We start from the raw sequence: 23027 nt of genomic DNA, 5'->3' as shown, positions 1-23027 counted from the left end.
ACCCAACGATGTGAGTACGGGAGTTCATCAATTCCTACACTACAATTGGTGACCCCGTATCCGTGAACGATTTTCACGGTAGCAACGCGCAGCCTGACCCTCGTCTTCACAGAGGTACAGCACGCCCAACGGCAACCGTCGACCACCAACGCTACATTGGTGACCCAACGACGTGAGTACGGGAGCTCATCAATTGCAACACTACAATTGTTGAACCCGTATCCGTGAACGATTTTCACGGTAGCAACGCGCGCCTGAACCTCGTCTTCCCACAAGACGACCAACGCACAACCGACGAACAACCACGGAACAGCAACCGCCTAACACTGATTCCTCGAAAGGCGACCCCGTCTTTGCGAACGTATTCGCAGGGTAAGCGCAGCCTGGAGCAGATCCCGTTTGACACGGACAAACCTCAACCGGACCCCGTTCGGTTTTTTTTTGTGAGCAATTTTCACAAAAGAAGCACGCCATGGAAGCACCAGCCATTTTGCTGTCGCTACCGCAATCCAGGGAGCCACAGTCTCCCTCGTGCTTTATACCGATAGAAGCCCCGTTCGACGAGAACATCGATGCGGCGCCGACCACGCACTTGCTCACGGTCCCCGTACTCGTCTTTCCTACCGCCACACGGATCGTCCGCCTCTACGTCCACAGTGACAGCAAGTATAAATCTCTCCAAGCGCGGGGTACAGCATGTTCGGGCCCACAAAATCGGAGCGCGCCCTGCGGGGATACCACGAGGACTCACCCCCGCGAAACACGAGGACGCACTCCTCGCGCACGAGGACCCATCCCTCGCGAACCACGAGAACCCATCCCTCGTGAACACCGACGACTCCTTCCCCGCCGACGACGCACCAGCCCTTCAGCCTGCTGGTTGTGTCACCTACTACACGATTCGGCGTGAACAAAAAGCGTGCCGCCCTCCCGGCTGTTTTCTCCTAAAGCAAGAACAGTTACAAGTGTTGCCGCCCTCCAGGCAGAGGTAACCCCTCCTGAAAGCAACAACAACCTGGACCGTTGCCGCCCTTTCTCCAGTGTTCCCTGTAACAAACGCAAACGTCTACTGAAGCTGCACACAGAGGACGGGTCCAACGGGCATCCTGCGGCCGCGATCAGCCACGTGAAAGTTGCTAGCCTCACCGATCACAGGTTAACGCAGTAACTCTTCACCCTCTGTTGTGTTAACGTCGTAGCACTATGGCACGCACCGTTCTGCGTGTTCCAGCCTCCTGAAGGTTTCGCTCACCTGTCGGCGAGTTCACTCACCTCACCTGTCAAGTCCTTCTGGAACGTTCGTTTGGCATTCTTGCAGAGTTCGTTATAACAAGGACTTGTTCCAACATCAACAGAGTCATCGCCCGCGTCCGCCCAACCTGCCCGTCACTCTGACAAGGCCTGCTGTTTCGCACGTCTCCACGGTCCTTCGCCTGACGGATACACTTTATTCGCCACGACGCGCGTACGGATCCCCTCATGAGCAGCATCTTTGGAACTCGCTCGCCAAGCCGAGACCACCAGCGTCAGACCATCTCATCCTTGGACTTTCGTTAAAGCGAATTCTGGGGGGGGCCCATGTGGCGGTACCACCGGTTGTCCCTTACATATAGATATATACATAATTCCCTTTAACTTACCTAACTGTATGTACTTAACTTACTTATGTATGTATAACTTACCTGTTGGGGCCGTTGCCCCTTTAACTTACCTGTTGGGCCGTTGCCCCTTTAAGAGGCGACCTAACGCGCTGACGTCACGCATCACGTGACGCACGCGCGCCGGCCCGACTTGGTCTTCCAAGACGGCCGCCGGCACAGCCCGGCCTACCGCGACTTCGGCCGCATCGGCCAGCCGACGGGAGCAACGCGATCTTCCGCTCCCGCGGCAAGCACCGGCACAGCCCGGCCTCGCGACCTCGGCCTCAACGGCCAGCGACGCAACGACACGCATCACGTGACGCCCTAAGCGCGGGAAACGCGAACAACGTGATAACGTCACAACACAAATGCGATGACGTCATCACGCTCCCCACAGGACTGCGAACTCAGTCCTCGTGGAGTCCCCGCTGGGACAAGACCTATACCACGGTGCTCCTACAGTCAGCCATCTTACCTGCCATCTTACGTGATGTAATTAGTCTGTTCCTGTAAATAAACAACTTGTTAATAGTTCGTCGAAGTCAAACTCTCTTATTTAGTGGCGATCTACACGAACCGCTACATTTCTATGTTTCTATGAGCTAGTTTCGTATAATCAGGACTCTACTCTGTGAGGTGCATCTACCAACTGATGCTCCTGGGGATTTTAAACCATCTCTTGTTAGACCACATACATGCAGTACATAACAGATTTAAGGAGCACACTCACTTGATGAGGCTGAAGGACAGTCAAAATAATGGAATCCTTGCCATTCCTATTGGAAAAAATACATTATCAGTTATTATTGGGTACAGATATCATAGTTTGGAAATGTAACCACAGACAGTATTTGAGAACATCCAAAAATACAAACTAGAATTTTTTCCCCTACTGTGTTATAAAAATCTCCCTTGAGTTGAACATGGTACAGTTATAATATGGAATAAATTCTGGTAATTAACTACACCCAAATCCTTTTGAAACCATTGGTTCCCTGCTACAATGTAGTTTATTGCTTGGGCAAAGTAAAAATAAAACTGAACAAATAATTGTGATCATTGGATAAGTTGTAGGCTCTAATTGAAGGATTTAGATAGTTTGTATTTGAGTGCCAATTCCCCCAACGTGGGAAAAACAAGCACGATTGTTGCAGCTCCATGTTTTCCCTCACGAGTAGACTGACTTCTCAACCCCACTGGATTTGGCAGGGTCGCTTCATTTACATAATTTTGATTTGCTCTCATTGTGTTTCTCAGGTACACATGGAGCACTCTTGTAGTGATTGCAAGGGAATGAGGAGTTCTACAGATTTTACAGGGCTGCTGTCTTGTTTTGTCTGTTACCTGATATTTGCAGGGACTATCAGAACTATCCCTTCACAGAATTAAGCATGAAGGTTTTGTTTGAGTAAATGCAGTAGAGGAAAGATGCCCTTTTTGTGGATGAGGAGAACCCTCAAAACAGTGTCAATGTCCAGCAAGCATGGAAGGAGGCGGCCAAGAGCTGATGCAGTCTCTCACATCCGTAGGTCAAATGAGGAAAAAGTTATTTTGACTGAGGCAGAGTTCTAAGGTACAGTACATGAAAAGGTTTTCACTCAAATGAAAGAATGCCTGCATTCTGCATGCACCAGGCATTGAGCCAACAGTATGGTACCATATTAGCAATGCAGCCTCAAAAGCACAGGTCCCATTCATCACATCTGACACCCCTGGGAAAAGTTTCCATTGCCTCACATAATTGTTGCATGGTTGCTCAAACTACTTGCATGCATTATATTCATAAATGTTCAATTAGTGCCCCTCATGATATATCCAAATGCTGAAAGCAGCTGTGCTGAAAGCACCTCAATCTCCACGAGGAGCTCATTGTCTAAATTGTTAGCGTGTAAGCCATAATGGTGTGGGCAAGAGAGAGCTTGGTTGACTGTGGCAGCCTAACAGGGTAAGTTCTCCTCATTTAAACTTGTTCTCAGGATGTGTGTAATGACTGAGCGGCTTGCGAGGCCATTTCAGAGGACATTAAGAGTCAACTGCACAGTACGGGACTAGGGTCATGTATAAGCTAGGCCGGGTAAGGGTGGCAGATTGCCTCCTCTGTGGGACATTAGTGAACCAGAGGTGGGTTTTAAGGCCCACCTCTTTGATCAAACTTTTTGTCACTCCTCCTACCCATATCCACGGCCACCCCATCACCCCAACCATCTTATGTGGCCTCTCTACTCATATTGTCTTGATCACAGACAAAGCCATCTCCAACCAGTTTCTTGAATTCTCACCACCCACATCCGCCTACCTCCTTACAACTCCATTTCATTCTGTGTCCACCCCTGGAATAAACACTCCACCAAATCACTTACAACTGCACTTTCAAACTCACAACTGTTTAGCCTTTGGCCCTCCATTCGCCATGATACTTATGCAGCCGTTGATCTGCACGACCACTCCCTTACCTCCACCTTTGGTATCCTTATCCTCAGTAAAACCCTTATTCTCTGCTACCCTAGTGATTCCCCCTGGTATGGTCCCCTCAAGTCCAAGGGGCGCAGACTTGAGTATAACTGATGCACAACTGGTATAGCCATCCATCACTATATCTGGCTGGACAACATCAACCTTGATCGGGCCTCGCTCTCCTCTGCCAAAACCACTCACTACACCTGGATCATCTTGGAAAGAAAAGATAAAAGATAATGTACTACCAAATTGTCTCTTTAAACCTCTCTGTCCTGCCTTGGCGGATTAGGCTTGAGGGGCTGAATGGCCTACTCCTGTTCCTATGTTCTTCCACCCTCACCTCAAACAAGTGTGAGGAACTCAGGACTTCTTTGTGACTAAGGTCGAGACCATCCGATCAGCTGCCTCTGCTGCGTCCCCCCTTCCGTGAGTGTATTGCTCATTTACCTGCATTGTCCTGTTCTTGTGATCCAAGACCATTTGTATTTTTAAAAATTCATTCCTGGGATGTGGGCGTCGCTGGCAAGGCCAGCATTTATTGCCCATCCCTAATTGCCCTCGAGAAGGTGGTGGTGAGCCACCTTCTTGAACTACTGCAGTCCACGTAGTGAAGGTACTCCCATAATGCTGTTAGGGAGGGAGTTCCAGGATTTTGACCCAGCGACTATGAAAGAATGGTGAAATAGTTCCAAGTCAGAATGGTGTTGGACTTGAAGGGGGACATGGAGGTGATGGTGTTCTCATACACCTGCTGCCCTTGTCCTTCTAGGTTGTAGAGGTCGCGGGTTTGGGAGGTGCTGTCGAAGAAGCCTTGGCGAGTTGCTGCAGTGCATCATACACACTGCAGCCACGGTGCGCTGATGGTGGAGGGAGTGAATGTTTAAGGTGGTGGATGGAGTGCCAATCAAACAGGCTGCATTGTCCTGGATGGTGTCGAGCTTCTTGAGTGCTATTGGAGCTGCACTCATCCAGGCAAGTGGAGAGTATTCCATCACACTCCTTACTTGTGCCTTGTAGATGGTGGGAAGGCTTTGGGGAGTCAGGAGGTGAGACACTCACCGCAGAATACCCAGCCTCTGACCTGCTCTTGCAGCCACAGTATTTATGTGGCTGGTCCAGTTAAGTTTCTGGTCAATGATAACCCCCCAGGATGCTGATGTTGGGGGATTGGGTGATGGTAATGCCGTTGGATGTCAAGGTCGGTGGTTAGACTCTGGCTTGTTGGAGATAGTCATTGCTGTTGGAATAGAAGCTCCAAAGTGAATACCATGGGAGCATTACAAGTGAGCAGCACACAGAGTTCAGAGACCAGAAAAGATGGGGAAGCTTGCTGGGGGACTAATTTACATTAATTAGCATATAATTCCAAGCACACTGTCAGCATACTCTCAAAACAAACCAAAATTAACTGTCTCATTGAACTGAGAGAATGATGCAGCCAGTGATCAACCCTACATGCTTGATTCTGTACCATGTGCATTGCTGCTTCTGATAAGCCATTCCCCAAATACAACATTGGGGAATTGGCTGTATTATATGGAAATTTGAACATATTCATGGAAATCAAGCCCAAAATATCACTATAATATGGTAATAAAGAAACTATGACAAATTTAATAAGGTTATTTTATTAGAAGAATTGGATAGAAGAAAGAGAATGCTGTAGATGTAGTGTATATGGATGATCAGAAGGTGTTTGGTAAGGTATTTCACAAGAGGCTTGTTTGAAAAACTCAGGCTTATGGTACAAGAGGACATGTGGTGCCCGCTCAGTTTTGCTGAAGGCCTAATTCGCTTTCTACCATGCTGCAAAACACCAGGGGGGAAAAATGTGTGTTCGCCAGCAAAGTTGGTGTCACCGGCAACTGCAGTTAACGGCTACTGGAAATGGCCGCAACACTAACTGAGTGAAATTGGACTGGGTGGCATGGAGACAGGTTTCAGCGCTCACTATCCGTGCAACGCCGTCCTGGTGGCATTGCTGGAGGGATCCGGGATGAAGTTTCTGTCCAGGTGCGGTGTTGGAGCTTCCCACAGCCTCTGTGAGCCCGCAAGGAATTGTGGACAATGAAGAGGTCTGAGAATTAAAGGGGCCATGCACACTGAAGCAATACGAAATAAAATGCAGTGAATCAATACATTTTTTAGCTCTTTCTGCTTTTTAAGAAATATTCAATATTTAAAAGAAGTTCCAAATGTGAATATTTGGCTGGTAAAGTTGAATTACCTTCCTAACCTCAACAAATGGGAAAACTGCCTCAGCACTAACCCAAATGGCTCAGCAAGCCAGGGAAGGGGCACTGAGGGTCTCACACGCAGCACTCCAGCTTTGTGCAGGGGGTCAACACTGCAAAAGTGGCTCTCCAGAAAGAATGATGTGGGAGTACATCACTAAGGTCATCACTGCCAGCAGTGTCGCCCCCACCACCTGGCTCCAGTGCCCAAAGAAGCTTCATGACCTCAGACCACTGGTCAAGGTCAGTGAATGCATCTTCAAAAGCCGTCTCCTGCCAACTGCACCACTAGCCTCACACACTGCTCAATGCACAGCCCCCAATCACTCACCTACCAACAATCTGCACCAATGACGAGGCACATCTCCCATTCCTAGCCTCACCTCACCCCCTAGGAGGAGATGGTGCAGGCCATTCTTGGCAATGGCATGATTGAGTCCTTGGCCAACGGCGGGGCTGAAAGAATGCAAAATGCTCTCATATGTTATCCTCCTTCTGGCATGCACCTCTTGCTTTCCCGCCCTCCCGTCAGCACAACTCCACTCTTGTGCCTTCCTCATTTCACACACCAAAGAACTGCATCCTGCCCAGCCAATGGGCCCGCAGGCAGGTGATTCCATCCCGGATATCGCAGCCACAAAGTGGCTGTATGGGATCCTTCAGTCTGATTCCTCCTCTTCTGCATCTTCCTCTTCTGCATCTTCCTCTTCTGCATCTTCCTCTTCTGCATCTTCCTCTTCCCTCTGCAAGCAGATGCTGTAAATGTGAAATGACAGCATAACATGCTGGAAATACTCAGTTGGTCAGGCAGCAGGTCGACCTGAGACGTGAGCTCTTCCATGGATGTTGCGTGACCAGCTGAGTATTCGCAGCATGTTCTGTCTTCTCAAAGGCCTTAAATTTACCATCCGAGCCCTTGCATGCATCCAGCATCACTCCCTACACACTTAAAAAACTTTTCATATCTATTGCAGCAAGCCACCATTTCAATAAAATCAAAATAAAACAGTCCAAACCCTTAAATTCAAACTTACCTGAATGATGTGTGTGCCCCTTTAAGAGCTGCAGACATCGCCACTGTCAGCCTGGTTAACCTGCCGTGCTCAGGATCCAGCGCTGAATTCAGTGCTATGGTTGAAGTTTGCGTTTGTGACATTAAGTTGGCATTGCATGCCGATTGACGTCATCACACCGCCATTTTTCTTTCAGGGCGCTGCCAGTTACTGGCAGCGCAAAGGGGGAGAGAAATATGGTGGCCGCCGTGGGAACCGCCAGCAGCTGGTGAAAGAGCTACAGAATGGCGGTGAGTACATGAATTTCTAGCCCTCTGTACCCATCTCCAACCTGGTATATTTTGCCTGCCACCTGGTTGTGTATTTAGGCTAGATATAAAATTTAATGGCCCAGATATTCTGATCCCTATGGGTGTGTACGCGCTGTGTACCCACCCGTAGGGACATCGGAAGTGCCGGTTTCAGGCATGCACAGCGCATGCACTGAAAACCGGCATTTCCGATCTGTCAAGAATGGTCTTGACAGATCCTCTGCCTGCCCTAGAGAAGGGCCTGTGCGGGCAGAGAGTTCCGCTTTCTGGAGACCCTCCGCCTGCAGAAAACCCTTACAATTCTTATGCCTGGTAAAAGCAGGTGCAAGGATAAGAGTTGAAAAAAAGTTTTAAAACATTTTTTTTCACTGATTTATCATTTAAAAGTACTTTTGAAACCGTAAAAAACTTTAATTATTTTTTTCAAGTCATTTTAAATATGTGATTTAAAAAAAAAAATTATTTAAAGTTTTACTATGTTTATTCATTGATCTCCATTCATATATTTGACAGGTCTTCCTGTCAAATGTGTGAAGGGAGATTCCCTTCTGTGATTGGCTCCCCATGGCCCACGTGATCCCAGGGACGCTGCGAACTACATGCGCCCCTGGGATACGCGGGCCCTGCGCACCGGCAGTTTGGAGAGGCCCAGCACCGGAATTGTGCGTGCCCCGGGAGCCCTCGCGCAAGGGTGCAGATTTTTCCAGATCGCAGGCCTCCACCCGCGGGAGGCCTGCGATCGGAAAATACGGGCCAATAACAGCGCTAAAATAACTGGTATGCCCTTCAAATCACTGTCAACAATGCCGTGGGAGAGCAGCTAGTGATATACAAAAAGTCCTGGGGTATAAATTTGTCTCAGGCGATGGCCCAAAGCGGGCGGTATTGGATCGGTCGCCCGTTATATGCAGCTCCTGATAGTTTCACTGCAGTCAATAGAACTGAATATCAGGCTCTGTGTATAACGGGCGGCCAATCCGATACCACCCGATTTGGGCCACCGCCTGAGACAAATGTCTAGGCCCGTGTGTCTGGCACTCATTCTGTCGGTCACACTTACCACATATGAAAACAGCTAATCAACAATGAGCAATTAAAAAAAGGCAAACCAATGAAATCACTCCAAATATTTTTCAAAAATCTTTTCAGCCACCATCTTCGACTCTTACCAAATTGGGAAAAGTTATTACTGAATTAAGATTTGTGACATAATAAAAAGACACAAAAATGCAAAATTTACAAAAATCTTACTACATTTTCTGTGTGTTAAACAACATTTGCCATTGGGCTTGTAACTCTGCGAGAAGCTGAGAGTTTCACTTCATGTGGCTGGCTTCCCAGAGCATTATAGTCAGTAGGAGATACTTAACAAGGTAAGAAGGTACAATTTTCAGCATGCATCTGTGCATATAACTCTGACCATTCTATGCAAGATTGATGGCAAGACTGGCAGAAGGAAGATAGTTCCAGGGCTAGCAGCTTTATACTGAATTCCCCTCCTTTGCAACGCCATTCACGCCCAACCTTTCTCCAACCCCTCCCAGTCTTTTCTCCCCCATTGCTTAAAATCCCCATCTGTGATTAGTGGGCATATTTTAGCTCAATCTACAAGTTTCACCTACAAATTAAGGTTACTCATACAGAGCACGTTGCCCTGTTTGTTCTGTGTTTTTACTTGTGCTCTTTTTGAGAGCTGGAACTCTACTCACATTTCATTTTCTGGACTCCTAGGGCTGGCTTTTCCTTTGATTCACTGCGTGTTTTCGGGTAGTTTTGGGGTGCCAATCTCAGTAAAGTGGGGTAATAATGCCTCCTGCCTCAACTCTGCCAGTAAAAACTTGCACCAGAATTGTCCTCAAGAAAAAGTGCTATTCCCCAATAATGCCTGCCCACGCTACTGCATTTAAATGGGGTCAGTTGGATGTGGGCCACTATTCTGCTCCATTTTCCCTAATTTTTGGGTTGGACGGATTCTTCAACCTTCGGCTGCTGCTCCTGAGCCTATGTGCTCCTCGCTGCCCTACAGTTGTAATGCAGAGCAGCTCCCTCATCGACACCGATTTCAGGGATTTAACCTTCACCCTCCCGTGGCTCTGTGTTGTTCACTGCTCTTAGGCCTCGGGTTTGACTCCCACTGCTCCTCGTTCCTCTGGTGCACAGTGCTAACAGCTGAGGATACTACACATCTCCACTGGACTCCAGGATCGCGCTCTGCAGGTTCACGGTCAACTCTCTGCTTCTCTCCGACCTTCGGACTCCACTGGACAACCTCAATCAGCTAATTGCCCCTTAAACAGCTCCTGGATCCAACCCCCTCTCCAGAACTGACTCCGAACCTGTACACTAGTGCATGGATGCTTCAAGCTGATTCCACTCTGTGTGGTAATATTTCAACGAGTGGATTGTGGGTGGCCTATGTAATGATATCAGCAAATAGTGATGATATTTGTCTGTGTTTGATTACTTATGCCTTACAGCATATTTGTCTGTGTTTTTGATTACTTGTGCCTGACCAGCAGAGGTCATGTGAGAGACAAGCAGTCCAGAGGAGTTTTACTTTCAGTTTCATTCTAGATGCATCACAGCATAGTGTGTTCTGTAAAAAGCTGTAGAAAGTCTTGAACAAGACTTTAGATTAAACAACATTCTCTTTCAGAAATGAGTCTTTATTGAACCCAAAAAGAAATCAAAACAGCCTACTGGGGGAGTGAGCCAGTGGACTGCCCGTTAGTCCCAGTGGGAGGCCAGATTTATTTTGAGGGCCGAGCCTCATTAGCATTTGGCCACTGCACTGCAGGCGGAAAGCAAACGCCTTGGGCAGCCCACCGGCTCTGGGCCGTGGCAATATCAGGCCTCCAGGCTGGAAGAAGGTAGGTTTGTGGGTGGGGTGTGGATTTTGGGTTTGGTGGGGGGTGGATATGGAGCGGTTGCATCCCAGGTTGTTCTTGTGGAGCCTGGAGGAGCACTCCTGTTCCTCCTGGCCCCACAACAATACATTAAAAAAAATTACCCGCTGGGCTCCTCTTCAGCTGGACCGTCAGCTGATGCTGTGCAGAATGTACACGCCGCTGCCCAGTCGTGTCCTAAAATAGCAAATCAGGGTCCTACGTACGTCTATCGAAATGCACGCTGTTGTTGTTGGCAAGTCACAAAGGTAAGGTTTTAGTTTCCTTGTGGAGCCAGGAGGAGCAGTAGTGCTGCGCCAAGCGCCACAAAGGAAAAATAGGACTCCCGTGGGACCCCGAGTCACAGTCCGGCAGCCGATTCTGCCACTTACCTGCAGTTGGTGTGTGGCCACGCGATTTCTGCCGCTTCCGACAAGTAACGGGTGGGAAGTCGGCTGCTGGGATTTAAATGAGGCCCAGCCATTTAAATTGACTGGGTCTCTAAAATCCAGGCCATATTCTAAATGATTACAGCAGCTGAATTTCTTTGTGTATTTCAAAGAAAATGCAAAAACAACAGTTAATATAAGCGGCAAATTCTGAAAGAAGTGTACTATTATTCAAGTTTGGTGGGAAGCTCTGAAAAGCGTCATGAATTTAAACATGTAAATTTAAATAAAATCTTTTGGGAACATTAAGTACTGTTGCAGAGTAAAGAAGGAATGATGTAGATTAGTTTAATATTTTCTTAATTTTATATATTTCTTGGCCTTCACTAAGAAAAACACACACTCTAGACAGATGGACAATAAGGTAAAAACTGGCTTCCCCATATAACAACAGAAAATGCCAGAAATACTCAGCAGGCCAGGCAGCATCCGTGGAGAGAGAAACAGAGTTAACGTTTCAGGTCTGGGACCCTTCATCAGAACTGGAAAAAGCTGGAGATGTAACAGATATTAAGCAGGTGCAGAGACAGTCGGGGGGGGGGGGTTTAGGAGGGGAGGAAGTAATAGAAAGAACATCCTGTACTTTTGTAAGAGGCAGGAAAGATAAAATGTTGCAAATGGGAATGGCAAAAATCATACTGCATGAAAAATGGGGGCAGGGATAATTATCTGAAATTGTTGAACTCAATGTTGAGTCCGGCAGGCTGCAAAGTGCCCAATCGAAAGGTGAGGTGCCGTTCCTCGAGCTTACATTGAGCTTCATTGGAACTGTAATGTATATACCTTTAAGGGGGGAACTATCTTTTACAGCTCATGTATACTGCAGTACCAGCAGTGACCACACCTGTATATAGCACTGAGTAGTAATCTGTACAGATCAGATCCAGTGTGAGCCACATTGAGTAAACACCTGTTGTACCGTTCTCCTGCAGTCTGTGTCTTATTATACACAGACACAACATTGGCGACAAGGCAAGTTCGAACCTACCTGCAACTCTGCATCACCTCCCGGGGATTCGTTCCTGGAGATCAGTGGATTGGAGGTCAAGGCCAGAGACTCGGGCGTCGACCACGGGCAACCGCCCAGTTATCCAGCAGAGACTTGAGAATTGCGGGGGAGGCTGTCGAGAGCCAGGCTTGGCTTTCCAGTCGAGGTGGTCCAGCGAAACGGGCTGGCAACAGGTAGTGCGCAGACCATTCCCGGACAGCGGCGGGCTAGAGCCCGACCGAGCGGCACAGCAAAGGGCCGAGCAGCGTCGACGGGGGAGAGAGAGAGAGGGCAGAGTGCACAGGGCACAGCCGGTGTTCAGGGGCTGAGCAGCGTCGAAGAGAGGGAGAGAGAGACGCGCAGAAACCTGCGAGGCGCCGCCATTGCCACGAGAACCGCCGGGAGCGGCGTTGGCAGCAGCGGGGGAGGAAGGAAAGCGTGGGAGACGCCATTTTAAGCCATTGGGAGATGCCATTTTAAACCACACCCAAAATGCCGAAGAGTGGCAGTATCACCGCATTTGACAATGAAGTCGAAGATTGGACTGCACATGTCGAACGAATAGAGGTATACTGCAAGGCAAATGAGGTGTCAGATGACAAGAAAGCATCGGTATTGTTAAATTTAATGGGTGCAAAGACGTATGGTTTATTACGAAATCTAGTAACCCCAACGAAGCCAATGGAAAAGAGTTTTGAAGACATAGTAACGATACTACAGGAACATTTAAACCCCACACCGCTGCTGATAGCAGAAAGATTCAAGTTTCACAAACGGAACCAGCATAAGGATGAAAGCAATGCTGATTATTTAACAGAACTGCGCAAACTATCGAAACACTGCCAGTTTGGAGCAGGACTGGCAGATACCTTAAGGGACAAGTTTGTGTGTGGGCTTCAAAGTGAAGGAACCCAGAAACGGCTTTTATCTGAAAAGAACCTTACGCTGGAAAAGGCTTTCAGCATTGTGGTATCATATGAAGCAGCAGCACGGGGCGCTGCAGAGATACAACAGAGACCGCAAGAATATGGCACAAACGAAATGTCATATGGAACAGAGAAGTGCTATCGCTGCGGCAGAACAACACACGATCAGAATGATTGCTGGTTCAAAGACAAAGTGTGCAGACAGTGTGGAAAAGTAGGACACATAGCACGAATCTGCAGGTCGGGAAAGAAAACCAGCAATAAGAAACCTACCAAAGAAAAGTACAAGAAGGTATATAAGATGACGGAGAATAGTTCAGACGAACAAAAGAGTGATAACAACTCCGAAAGCAGGGAACTGAGTTGTCTGAAACTACATAATGTGATCACAATGGAGGATCACCGAACCATTTGGGTCACTCTCAAGTTAGCAGGAGTCCAGGTAAAGATGGAATTGGACACAGGATCAGCCCTAACAGTCATAAATCGACGGGACTACAAGCGGCTATTCTCACACATACCCTTGAGAGACACAAAAATTATTTTGAAGACGTACACGGGGCAAAAAGTCTACCCCAAAGGAAAAATAAGGGTGACCGTTATATATAACGGTAAGGAAACACCAAAACTAGACCTGTATGTATTGCAAATGGAGGACCACCATTACTGGGACGTGAATGGATCCGGAAAATACAACTGGATTGGCATTCCATACAGGCACTGACTGTGGCTGACAAAAAGGATGACAATGTCACACCTGGGCGACTGTCAAACATCCTAACTGACGCGAAAGAAGTGTTCCAGCAAGGACTTGGAACACTAAAAGGCATGACAGCAATGATTAAAATTGAAGAAAACGCAAGCCCAAAATTTTTTAAGGCCAGACCGGTACCTTATGCGATCCGCCCAGCCGTCGAAGCAGAGCTGGAGAGTCTGGAACATTCAGGTGTACTGTCCAAGGTAGACTGGAGCAAGTAGGCTACACCTATCGTCCCTGTGATGAAAAAGTCGTTGAGCAGCACGCCTGGGGAACCAAGGAAGGTTCGCATCTGTGAGGACTTTAAGGTAACAGTGAACCCGGTCCGTTACACCGTACAATATCCACTTCCGCGGATTGAAGATATTTTCGCCTCGCTATCTGGAGGGAAACGCTTCACTAAGATTGATCTGGCCCAGGCGTATCTGCAAATGGAGGTAGAAGAAGCATCAAAAAAATACCTCACAATCAACACCCATAAAGGTCTCTACCAATACAACCGGCTGGTATTCGGGGTAGCATCAGCTCCGGCTATTTGGCAGAGGGCAATGGAACAAGTCCTGCAAGGGATCCCAGGGACCCAGTGTTATTTGGACGACGTCCTGGTCACGGGCGAAAATGACAGTGATCACCTTGCCAAACTGGAGCAGGTGCTCACTAGATTGCAGGAATATGGGCTCCAAGCTAACCGCCCCAAATGCGAGCTTTTTAGAAAACAGATTTCGTATTGTGACCACGTTATCGATAAAGAGGGGTTACATAAGTCCCCAGAGAAGATTGAGGCAGTAGTCAAGGCTCCAGCACCGGAAAATGTGTCACAACTGAGGTCGTTCCTCGGGCTGGTAAACTACTACCATAAGTTCTTGCCAAATTTGTCTACAATACTACACCCACTGAACACCCTACTGCAAACTGGGGTGCCATGGAAGTGGAGTGACGAATGTAGACGAACTTTCCAGAAGAGCAAAACACTAATCACATCGAAAGAGGTATTGGCCCATTACAACCCAGCATTACCAATTCGGTTGGCATGTGATGTGTCACCCTACGGCATTGGAGCGGTGCTGTCGCACAAATTCTCGGGCGGCTCAGTGAGGCCAATAGCCTTTGCGTCACGATCACTAACCTCAGCCGAGCGTAACTACGCCCAGATTGACAGGGAGGCCCTCAGCCTAGTGTGGGGAGTGAAAAAGTTCAATCACTATCTGCACGGGCAGAAATTCACCTTGCTGACTGATCACCAGCCTCTTGTCTCCATTTTTAATCCGAAGAAGGGCAACGACTACAAAGATGGTCACTTTTTCTAGGGGCGCACCACTATGAGATTGAATATAAGGGCACGAAACAGCATGGAAATGCTGATGGGCTATCACGCCTGCCACTGCCTACTGCGGAGGAAGCACCAGCAGTGGATCCTGTCGAAATATTCCATTCGACTATAGTTGAATACCTACCGGTAACAAACGCTTGTATCGAAAAGGAAACCCGAAATGACCCGGCACTGTCTCGGGTATATGATTTGACAGTGAAGGGATAGCCAGCACATGGCGACTCACTGTTGCCAGCATTCTCGACAAGGAGAGAACAGCTGTCAATGTGCCGGGGGACCTTGATGTGTGGATCCCGAGTGGTAATTCCACCCAAGTTAAGGGATAGAGTGCTCAATGAGCTTCATGAGGGTCATCTGGGAGGGGTAAAAATGAAAAGCCTAGCCAGGGCTTATGTGTGGTGGCCGGGAATCGATAAACAAATCGAGGACCTGACCAAGAGCTGCTCAGGATGCCAGAAAGTCCAAAATGCACCACCACAAGCCCCTCTACACCCATGGGAGTGGCCCTCATCTCCATGGCAACGGGTGCATATTGATTTTGCTGGTGCATTCATGGACTCAATGTTTTTAATAGCCATGGATGCGCACTCGAAATGGCCTGAGGTCGTCAAAATGTCCTCCACCACCACGGAGAAAACTATTGCAGTCCTATGGACCATTTTTGCCAGGAATGGCTTGCCAGAATAGATTTGCTCCGACAATGGACCACAGTTTGTGTCCGAAGAGTTCCGGAGGTTCTTGAAAAAGAATGGGGTAAGGCATTACACATCCGCCCCGTATCATCCAGCCACAAATGGATTGGCTGAGAGGTTCATACAAACCTTTAAGAAGGCAATAAAGGCTATGTACAATGACAACATTCCGCTGCAGCACAAGGTGGACAATTTCCTGTTCGCCTACCGGAATGCGACACATGCAGTCACCAACCAGGCCCCAGCCATGATGTTCTTTAACCGAAGGTTAAGATCTCGCCTGGATTTGCTCAGACCAAACGTACGAAGAGATGTTGAGAGTAAGCAATTCCAGCACATCCATGAGAAGCCAACAAGGAGCTTCAATGTAGAGCAACCAGTCTTGGCCCGCGACTACCGAACAGAAAAATGGCAGCCAGGAACGATATGCACACGGTAGGGCCCACTAATGTACACAGTGGACGTTGGGGAGAGCATCGTGAGATGCCATGCTGGCCAGATCCTAGAGTCACAGGAACAAGTCAACCCCATGCCTCGCCCATACGTACCTGGTGATGAACCCGACGTACAGGTCGCATCTACCCCAGAAACAGTAGCATCGGAAGCTGATGAACCAACCGATGACAGGGGGCCAGAATCGCCTCCGCACCAAGAGCAAGACACTCGGGAAAGGCGCTATCCAGAAAGGATCAGGAAGCCTCCCCAAAGACTGAATATATAAATAGACTATTTTCAGCTAATGTTGCATGTTAAAAGTGTTAATTGTAATTAGTTTGATATTTAATTGTTAAATGAGTGTTATGGTACTGTTAATCTAAAAGGGGAGGAATTGTAATGTACATACCTTTAAGGGGGAACTATCTTTTACAGCTCATGTATACTGCAGTACCAGCAGTGACCACACCTGTATATAGCACTGAGTAGTAATCTGTACAGATCAGTTCCAGTGTGAGCCACGTTGAGTAAACACCTGTTGTACCGTTCTCCTGCAGTCTGTGTCTTATTATACACGGACACAACAGGAACAATGCAATAACCCGAGGACAGAGAGATCAGAGTGGGAGTGAAGCGGTGAATTAAAGTGACAGGCGACCGGAAGCTCAGAGTCACCCTTACGGACTGAACGGAGGTGTTCCGCAAAGCGGTCGCCCAATCTGCGTTTGGTCTCCCCAATGTAGAGGAGACCACATCGTGAGCAGCGAATACAGTATATTAAATTGCAAGAAGTACAAGTAAATCGCTGTTTCATCTGGAAGGGGTGTTTGGGGCCCTGGACAGTGGGAAGGGAGGAGGTAAAAGGGCATGTGTTGCATTTCCTGTGCTTGCACGGGAAGGTGCCAGGTGAAGGAGAAGGGCTGTTGGGGGTGATTGAGGAGTGGACCAGGGTGTCGCGGAGGGAGCGGTCCCTTCGGAATGCTGAAAGGGGAGGTGAGGGGAAGATGTGTTTGGTAGTGGGATCATGTTGGAGGTGGCGGAAATGGCGGAGGATGATACGTTGAATGTGGAGGCTGGTGGGGTGAAAGGTGAGGACAAGGGGAACCCTATCGTGGTTCTGGGAGGGAGGGGAAGGGGTGAGAGCAGAAGTGCGGGAAATAGAATGGACACGGTCAAGGGCCGTGTCAACCACGGTAGAGGGGAATCCTCGGTTGAGGAAAAAGGAAGACACGTCGGAAGCACTAGTATGCAAGTTGGCATCATCAGAACAGACGCGTACTTCTTGCAATTTAGTATACTGTATTCTCTGCTCACGATGTGGTCTCCTCTACATTGGGGAGACCAAACGCAGATTGGGCGACCGCTTTGCGGAACACCTCCGTTCAGTCCGTAAGGGTGACCCTGAGCTTCCGGTCGCCTGTCACTTTAATTCACCGCTTCACTCCCACTCTGATCTGTCTGTCCTCGGCCTACTACATTGTTCCAATGAAGCTCAACGTAAGCTCGAGGAACAGCACCTCATCTTTCGATTGGGCACTTTGCAGCCTGCCGGACTCAACATTGAGTTCAACAATTTCAGATAATTATCCCTGCCCCCATTTTTCATGCAGTATGATTTTTGCCATTCCCATTTGCAACATTTTATCTTTCCTGCCTCTTACAAAAGTACAGGATATTCTTTCTATTCCTTTCTCCCCTCCTAAATCCCCCCCGCCACCCCCACTGTCTCTGCTCTGCACCTGCTTAATATCTGTTACATCTCCAGCTTTTTCCAGTTCTGATGAAGAGTCCCAGACCTGAAACGTTAACTCGGTTTCTCTCTCCACGGATGCTGCCTGGCCTGCTGAGTATTTCCAGCATTTTCTGTTGTTATTTCAGATTTCCAGCATCCGCAGTATTTTGCCAGGATATTGGCTTCCCCATGTTATGTGCAGAGATTTATTTGTCTAACTGTTATGTGAGGGGAACAAATTTATTTGTTTATTTACCTACATTAAGCAAGGAAAACACTATTGGGGTAGAGTTTCCCTTTTGGGTGCAATCGGGAAATTGCGCCCAAAATGCGCTCAGAATTGCACTGGTTGGGTTAGGCTTCGAGTTTCTGATTAAATTCATTTACATAATCACAAATGTAAAATCTTCAACTGGGCAGCGTAATAGAATATAATTGTTTCTTTTTTTTCTTTCCATTAAAAAATATTTCTTGGTGTATTTAAGAGTGGTAGCCTGATCCAGTTTCATTAATACAGCTGAAAATGGGTTTATCACAAAATATAAGCATGTTTAATAAGGGTGTTCAGTCCTACACCCGTGAGTAACCTGATTTAAAACCACTATAAATGGCTAAAAAAAAACTATACGGAACCATTTAATAGTTTCATTGGAGTACACTTGTCAGTTTCTTAGGAAATTAAATATTTTTTGACATGAAAAAACTTTTAAAATGTGCCTATTGTTGCCTGCGCACCTACGGAAATGAGTGCAATTTGAAGAGCCTTCCTGAACCAGCACAATCGGAGGAACCTCACAATTTCGACCTGGAAGGAGGGCGCGTGGCTAGTTTGTGGGCGGGGCCTGATCTGGCCGAATTGAATCTTGAACCAGCGTAAAAGATGGCGGAAAACACAAAGCCGAGTGGTTTTAGGCATAACTCATTTATGTTTAAAATTCCCCGTCTTTTGCGCTGGTTTGGCTGATTCCACCCGGATTGCGCTAATATTACTGGTGTCACTAAGTGGAAACTGTACCCCATATTTATTTTCCAGCAACCGATCAAAAAACACTTACTCCACTGTTTGAGGGGGTTGTCTTACAGACTTCTTTTCAAATTCCTTCAGTGGAGATGTGCAGTGTCCATTGTGTCACACCATTCAAAGAAAATACTATTGTAAAAGTAAATTCAAGCGTGTTACACTCCCAAAAATGTAGGGCAAAAAATTGTGATTGGCTCAAATAATCACACAACTATTAAATGATCAAATATCCGAATGCCTAAATGTGAATGAATCAAAAAGTACCAATGAGGCATGAATAACCATTGAATAAGAATTGAAATCCCTGATTTTGTTTTCAAAGCTACCATTCGTGAACAGCAAGAGCTATAAAAATGATCAACCAAATTGCTCAAAGTATCTTCACACTGTTTTTAACGATCATTTTTCCTGCACGCCATCAAGGAGATGTAGTTCAAGCATATCACCAGCCACTCTGTTACATGCTCTCAAATGATTGAGCATCCACCCCGGGGGTATTAGAAAAGGAAGCTCAGGGGAGCCCATGGGATTAAACACTTCGAACCGGTGAGCAGGTGGATGGGGAGGAGGTGGATGAGGAGGAGGCGGCCTCTTGTTAAAGGGCGAGGGGTCTCTCTGCTTGAAGTTGTGATCATGATTAATGGAGTCCTGTTTTTAAATGCAGGGCACAAGAAATTGCTGCAGTCTTTGAGGATGTAGCTGACACTTTCTGACATATGGCTGCTATTCCACAGGAGTCTACCGGTTGTATGTATGGGATTCTACTGCAAGTAATACAGGGCTTTCAGATTGCTTTGGAGCGAGCGACAGCACCTGGTCAGTCTCTGGTGCAGCCCTCGGCAACAGATGCCACAATGCCAGTCTGGACATCTCCCCTGCATGCCTAGGCTGCTGCAATCTGAAAACTGGACTGCAGTGTGCCCTTTTCTGTAAATCGTATGAGCACTGGCTTCGGGAGCATCAGTTCTCACACTGTAGAGTTCATATAGTAGCATTGAGGCCACGACCAGGAACAAAATGATGTCTTCACTAGTGTATGCCATAGGCTCTCGGGCTTGCTTCACCACCGCTGAGTCCACCCCCCCCCCAACACCATCAATTGCTGCTGAGCGGAGAGCATGCTGGGCCAGACTGCCGCCCTCCCTGAGCAAGAATTGTAGCCTGAGGTTGGGACCTTTGGTTCCAAGCATGTGCAGATCCTCAGAGCCAGTATCAGAGTCAGTGGGCAGCCTCTGACTCTGCTCCTATCATGGGGTCATACCAGGTAGAAGCTCAAGGTTAGGAAGTAGAACACCACAAACACCTAGGGGGGAATTTTCCCAGCCCTGGGGAGGCGGGTATGGAGGCGGGACTGCCGGGAAAATGGCAGAAACTGGGAGCGGGTACTGAACCCGCTCCCAACCCACCTCCATCTTCCCGGGAGGCGGGTCCCCGAGTCGCGCAGGGACCCGTCTCCTTGAGGCGGGAAGGGGATTAGAGCCAATTAACTGCCTGTTAACAGGTAGTTTTGAGGCTTCTCCCCATTTTATGCCTGCAATTGCGGGCTTCCTGATGGCTGCGAACTTCGCCAGGGTCAGTGAGGCGAGCAGTGGGTCTGCGGGAGTGAGAGGGGTCGAAATTGTTGTGTATGTAATATGTGTGCTACTTTGAACCTATGGACAGGACTACACTACTTGTTGGGCGTAGTGATACGCAGTACCACTCCTGGCCATAGGGGTATAAATAGTACTGTGGGTACTGATCCCCCTCAGTTCCCGCCTGTGGGCATGAAGTAAAGACCTATGTATAGTCCCTACCTCCAACCAGTAAAGACCTGTTTGAGTTATACGTTTAAGTCTTTGTGTTAATTGTTCAATACAATACACATACTTAACACTGGCGACGAGTCGGTTCGAACCCTGCGGCAGTTATTCCACAGCGGCTTCGTCCAAAGACAGGACGTTGAAGAGAGGTTCCAATCCTCAACACCCCACTGAAAACTGAAGGGCAGCAGAAATCCTGACAGCTTCCAGCGACTGGAAGCGACAGGCATTAGGACCCTGAAGCCTCCATAACCTCGTGGGTAAACCAGAGCCCGGGAGGGCGCGAGCGGGTAAGCCAGAGCCCGGGAGGGAGCGAGCAAGAGCCGCCGAGCGGGTGAGCCAGAGGCCGGGAGCCGCTTCAAGCGGGAGGCGCTTAGCGGGCCAGCGATCGCACCGGTGATAAGGGCTGAGAACCGTTTCGGGCGGGCGGCGCACCAGCGATCGCACAGGAGATAAGAGCCGCAGTCGGGCTGAAAGTCAGCGACGAGAAGCGCGGGAAAACCGCCATTGAAGTGGGCGGGGAGAGCGAGAAGCGCGGGAAAGCCGCCATTTTTCGCGGGAAAACCGCTGGGGAAGAAGGCAGAAGCGGGAAAACCGCCATTTTGTGGGCGGAGGACGACGGCAAGAGCGGGAAGCCGCCATCTTGGATAACAGTAAAAAAAAAAATCTGAGAAATTGCAAATCTGATAAAGTACTACAATGCCTAAACACGGGAATATTAGCACCTTTGATAGTGACCTCGAAGATTGGGCCATATATGTTGAAAGAGTAAAAAATTATTGTAAGGCCAATAAAATTCGTGACCAAGATAAAGCTCTAACATTATTAAATTTAATGGGTGCGAAGACATACGGGCAATTGAAACACCTGTTATCACCAGATGAACCGGCGGATAAGACGTTCGATGAGATTGTTACTGTCCTGAAAGATCATCTAAACCCCACGCCGCTGATGCTAGCGGAACGATTTAAATTTTACGACAGAAGGCAGCTACAGCATGAAAGCAATGCTGATTATTTGCTGGAATTGCGTAAATTAGCGAAATATTGCCAGTTTGGAACGGGACTGACAGAGGCACTTCGAGACAAATTTGTGTGTGGTTTATTTAAACAGGATACACAAAAGCGACTGCTCGAGGAGAATGAGCTGACGCTTGAGAAGGCGGTCACTATGGCAGCAGCACACGAAGCCGCAGCGAGAGGCATGGCAGTAATGCAGCTACGGTCACCGGAGCTCAGTGCACACAAATTGGGTGTGAGTTCTGGCAAATGTTATCGTTGTGGAAAGACAACGCATGATCAGAACCAGTGTTGGTTTAAAAACCAAGAATGTAGAACTTGTGGTAGGCTTGGACATATAGCTAGAGTATGCAGGTCAGGGAAGAAGACCAGCAACAAGAAGTCACCGCAAGGAAAATACGCAAAGGTACACAAGGTGACCGAACAGGAGTCCGATTCAGACGCTAGCAGTAATGAACTGGCTAGCTTAAGCTGTAATGAACTGGCTAGCTTAAGAGTACTCAACGCTGGTAAGGGTGCAGACCTCCAGACAATTTGGGTCACTCTTCAGATAGAAGGAGTCCAAGTAAAACTGGAATTGGACACTGGATCGGCATTGACGGTCATAAATAAGAAAGATTACGGAAAGTTATTCCAACATATTCCCCTACAGGATACGGGGATTATATTGAAAACATACACGGGGCAAAGAGTGTACCCCATCGGGAAAATAGAGGTTGCAGTGGTCCACAAGGGCGAAGACAGTCAAATAATGGACTTATATGTGATATCTGAAGGAGGTTCTCCACTACTAGGACGGGAGTGGATTAGGAAAATGAATATGGACTGGCATTTCCTACAAACAATAACGAGTGAGAACTCGGTGAAGATAGTCGGCCCAGACTCTGGAACGGATGATGGTAAGCCCAACTCAGGTGCAAAAGACAAAGTTTCAGCACAGAATTCCACTGAGCAACAACAACATAGTTTAACTGTGGATTCTGAGTCTGGCAAGTTGTGGTAAACCACTTTTATCGTTACACTATAGTTATCACTGTTGTATTGTTATCACCGTTATCACTGTTGTATCACGATACGAGGTCGCCTCTTGTCGCGCTGTTATACCTGGGCTGACCACCTCCGACTCCGCCCATGGCTCCACCTACCTGCCCAGGTATAAAGGTAGTCGACTGGCTGGTATTCCTCCTTGTTGGACCTGATCACCCACGAGGGTGGGCTCTGTTATTTAGTCAATAAAAACCTTTAGTTACGTTCCTAACTCGTCGCTTTTTATTGGACGAATTGATAGGTATATCAATTTTATTGACTAAATTTTAAAGATGTCTACTACTGGCCA

General features: G+C 47.9%; 1 protein-coding gene across 2 annotated transcripts in view; it reads right to left on the bottom strand.

The window, feature by feature from the left end:
* The window catches only part of frmpd3 (FERM and PDZ domain containing 3), a 485785-nt gene that overhangs the window by 147569 nt on the left and 315189 nt on the right, over nucleotides 1–23027 (bottom strand). For both annotated transcript variants that reach the window (XM_085997856.1, XM_085997864.1), the window contains one exon: nucleotides 2371–2416. In XM_085997856.1, the coding sequence (XP_085853982.1) occupies nucleotides 2371–2416 (46 nt within the window). The remainder of the gene's footprint in view (nucleotides 1–2370; nucleotides 2417–23027) is intronic.

The sequence above is a fragment of the Somniosus microcephalus genome, chromosome 1, assembly GCF_052327205.1.
Source record: "Somniosus microcephalus isolate GS21.2 chromosome 1, FLI_Smic_1.0, whole genome shotgun sequence".
NCBI classification, from domain to species: Eukaryota; Metazoa; Chordata; class Chondrichthyes; order Squaliformes; family Somniosidae; genus Somniosus; species Somniosus microcephalus.
The sequence above is the reverse complement of the archived record's forward strand: the minus strand, read 5'-3'. Positions and strand labels throughout refer to the sequence as shown.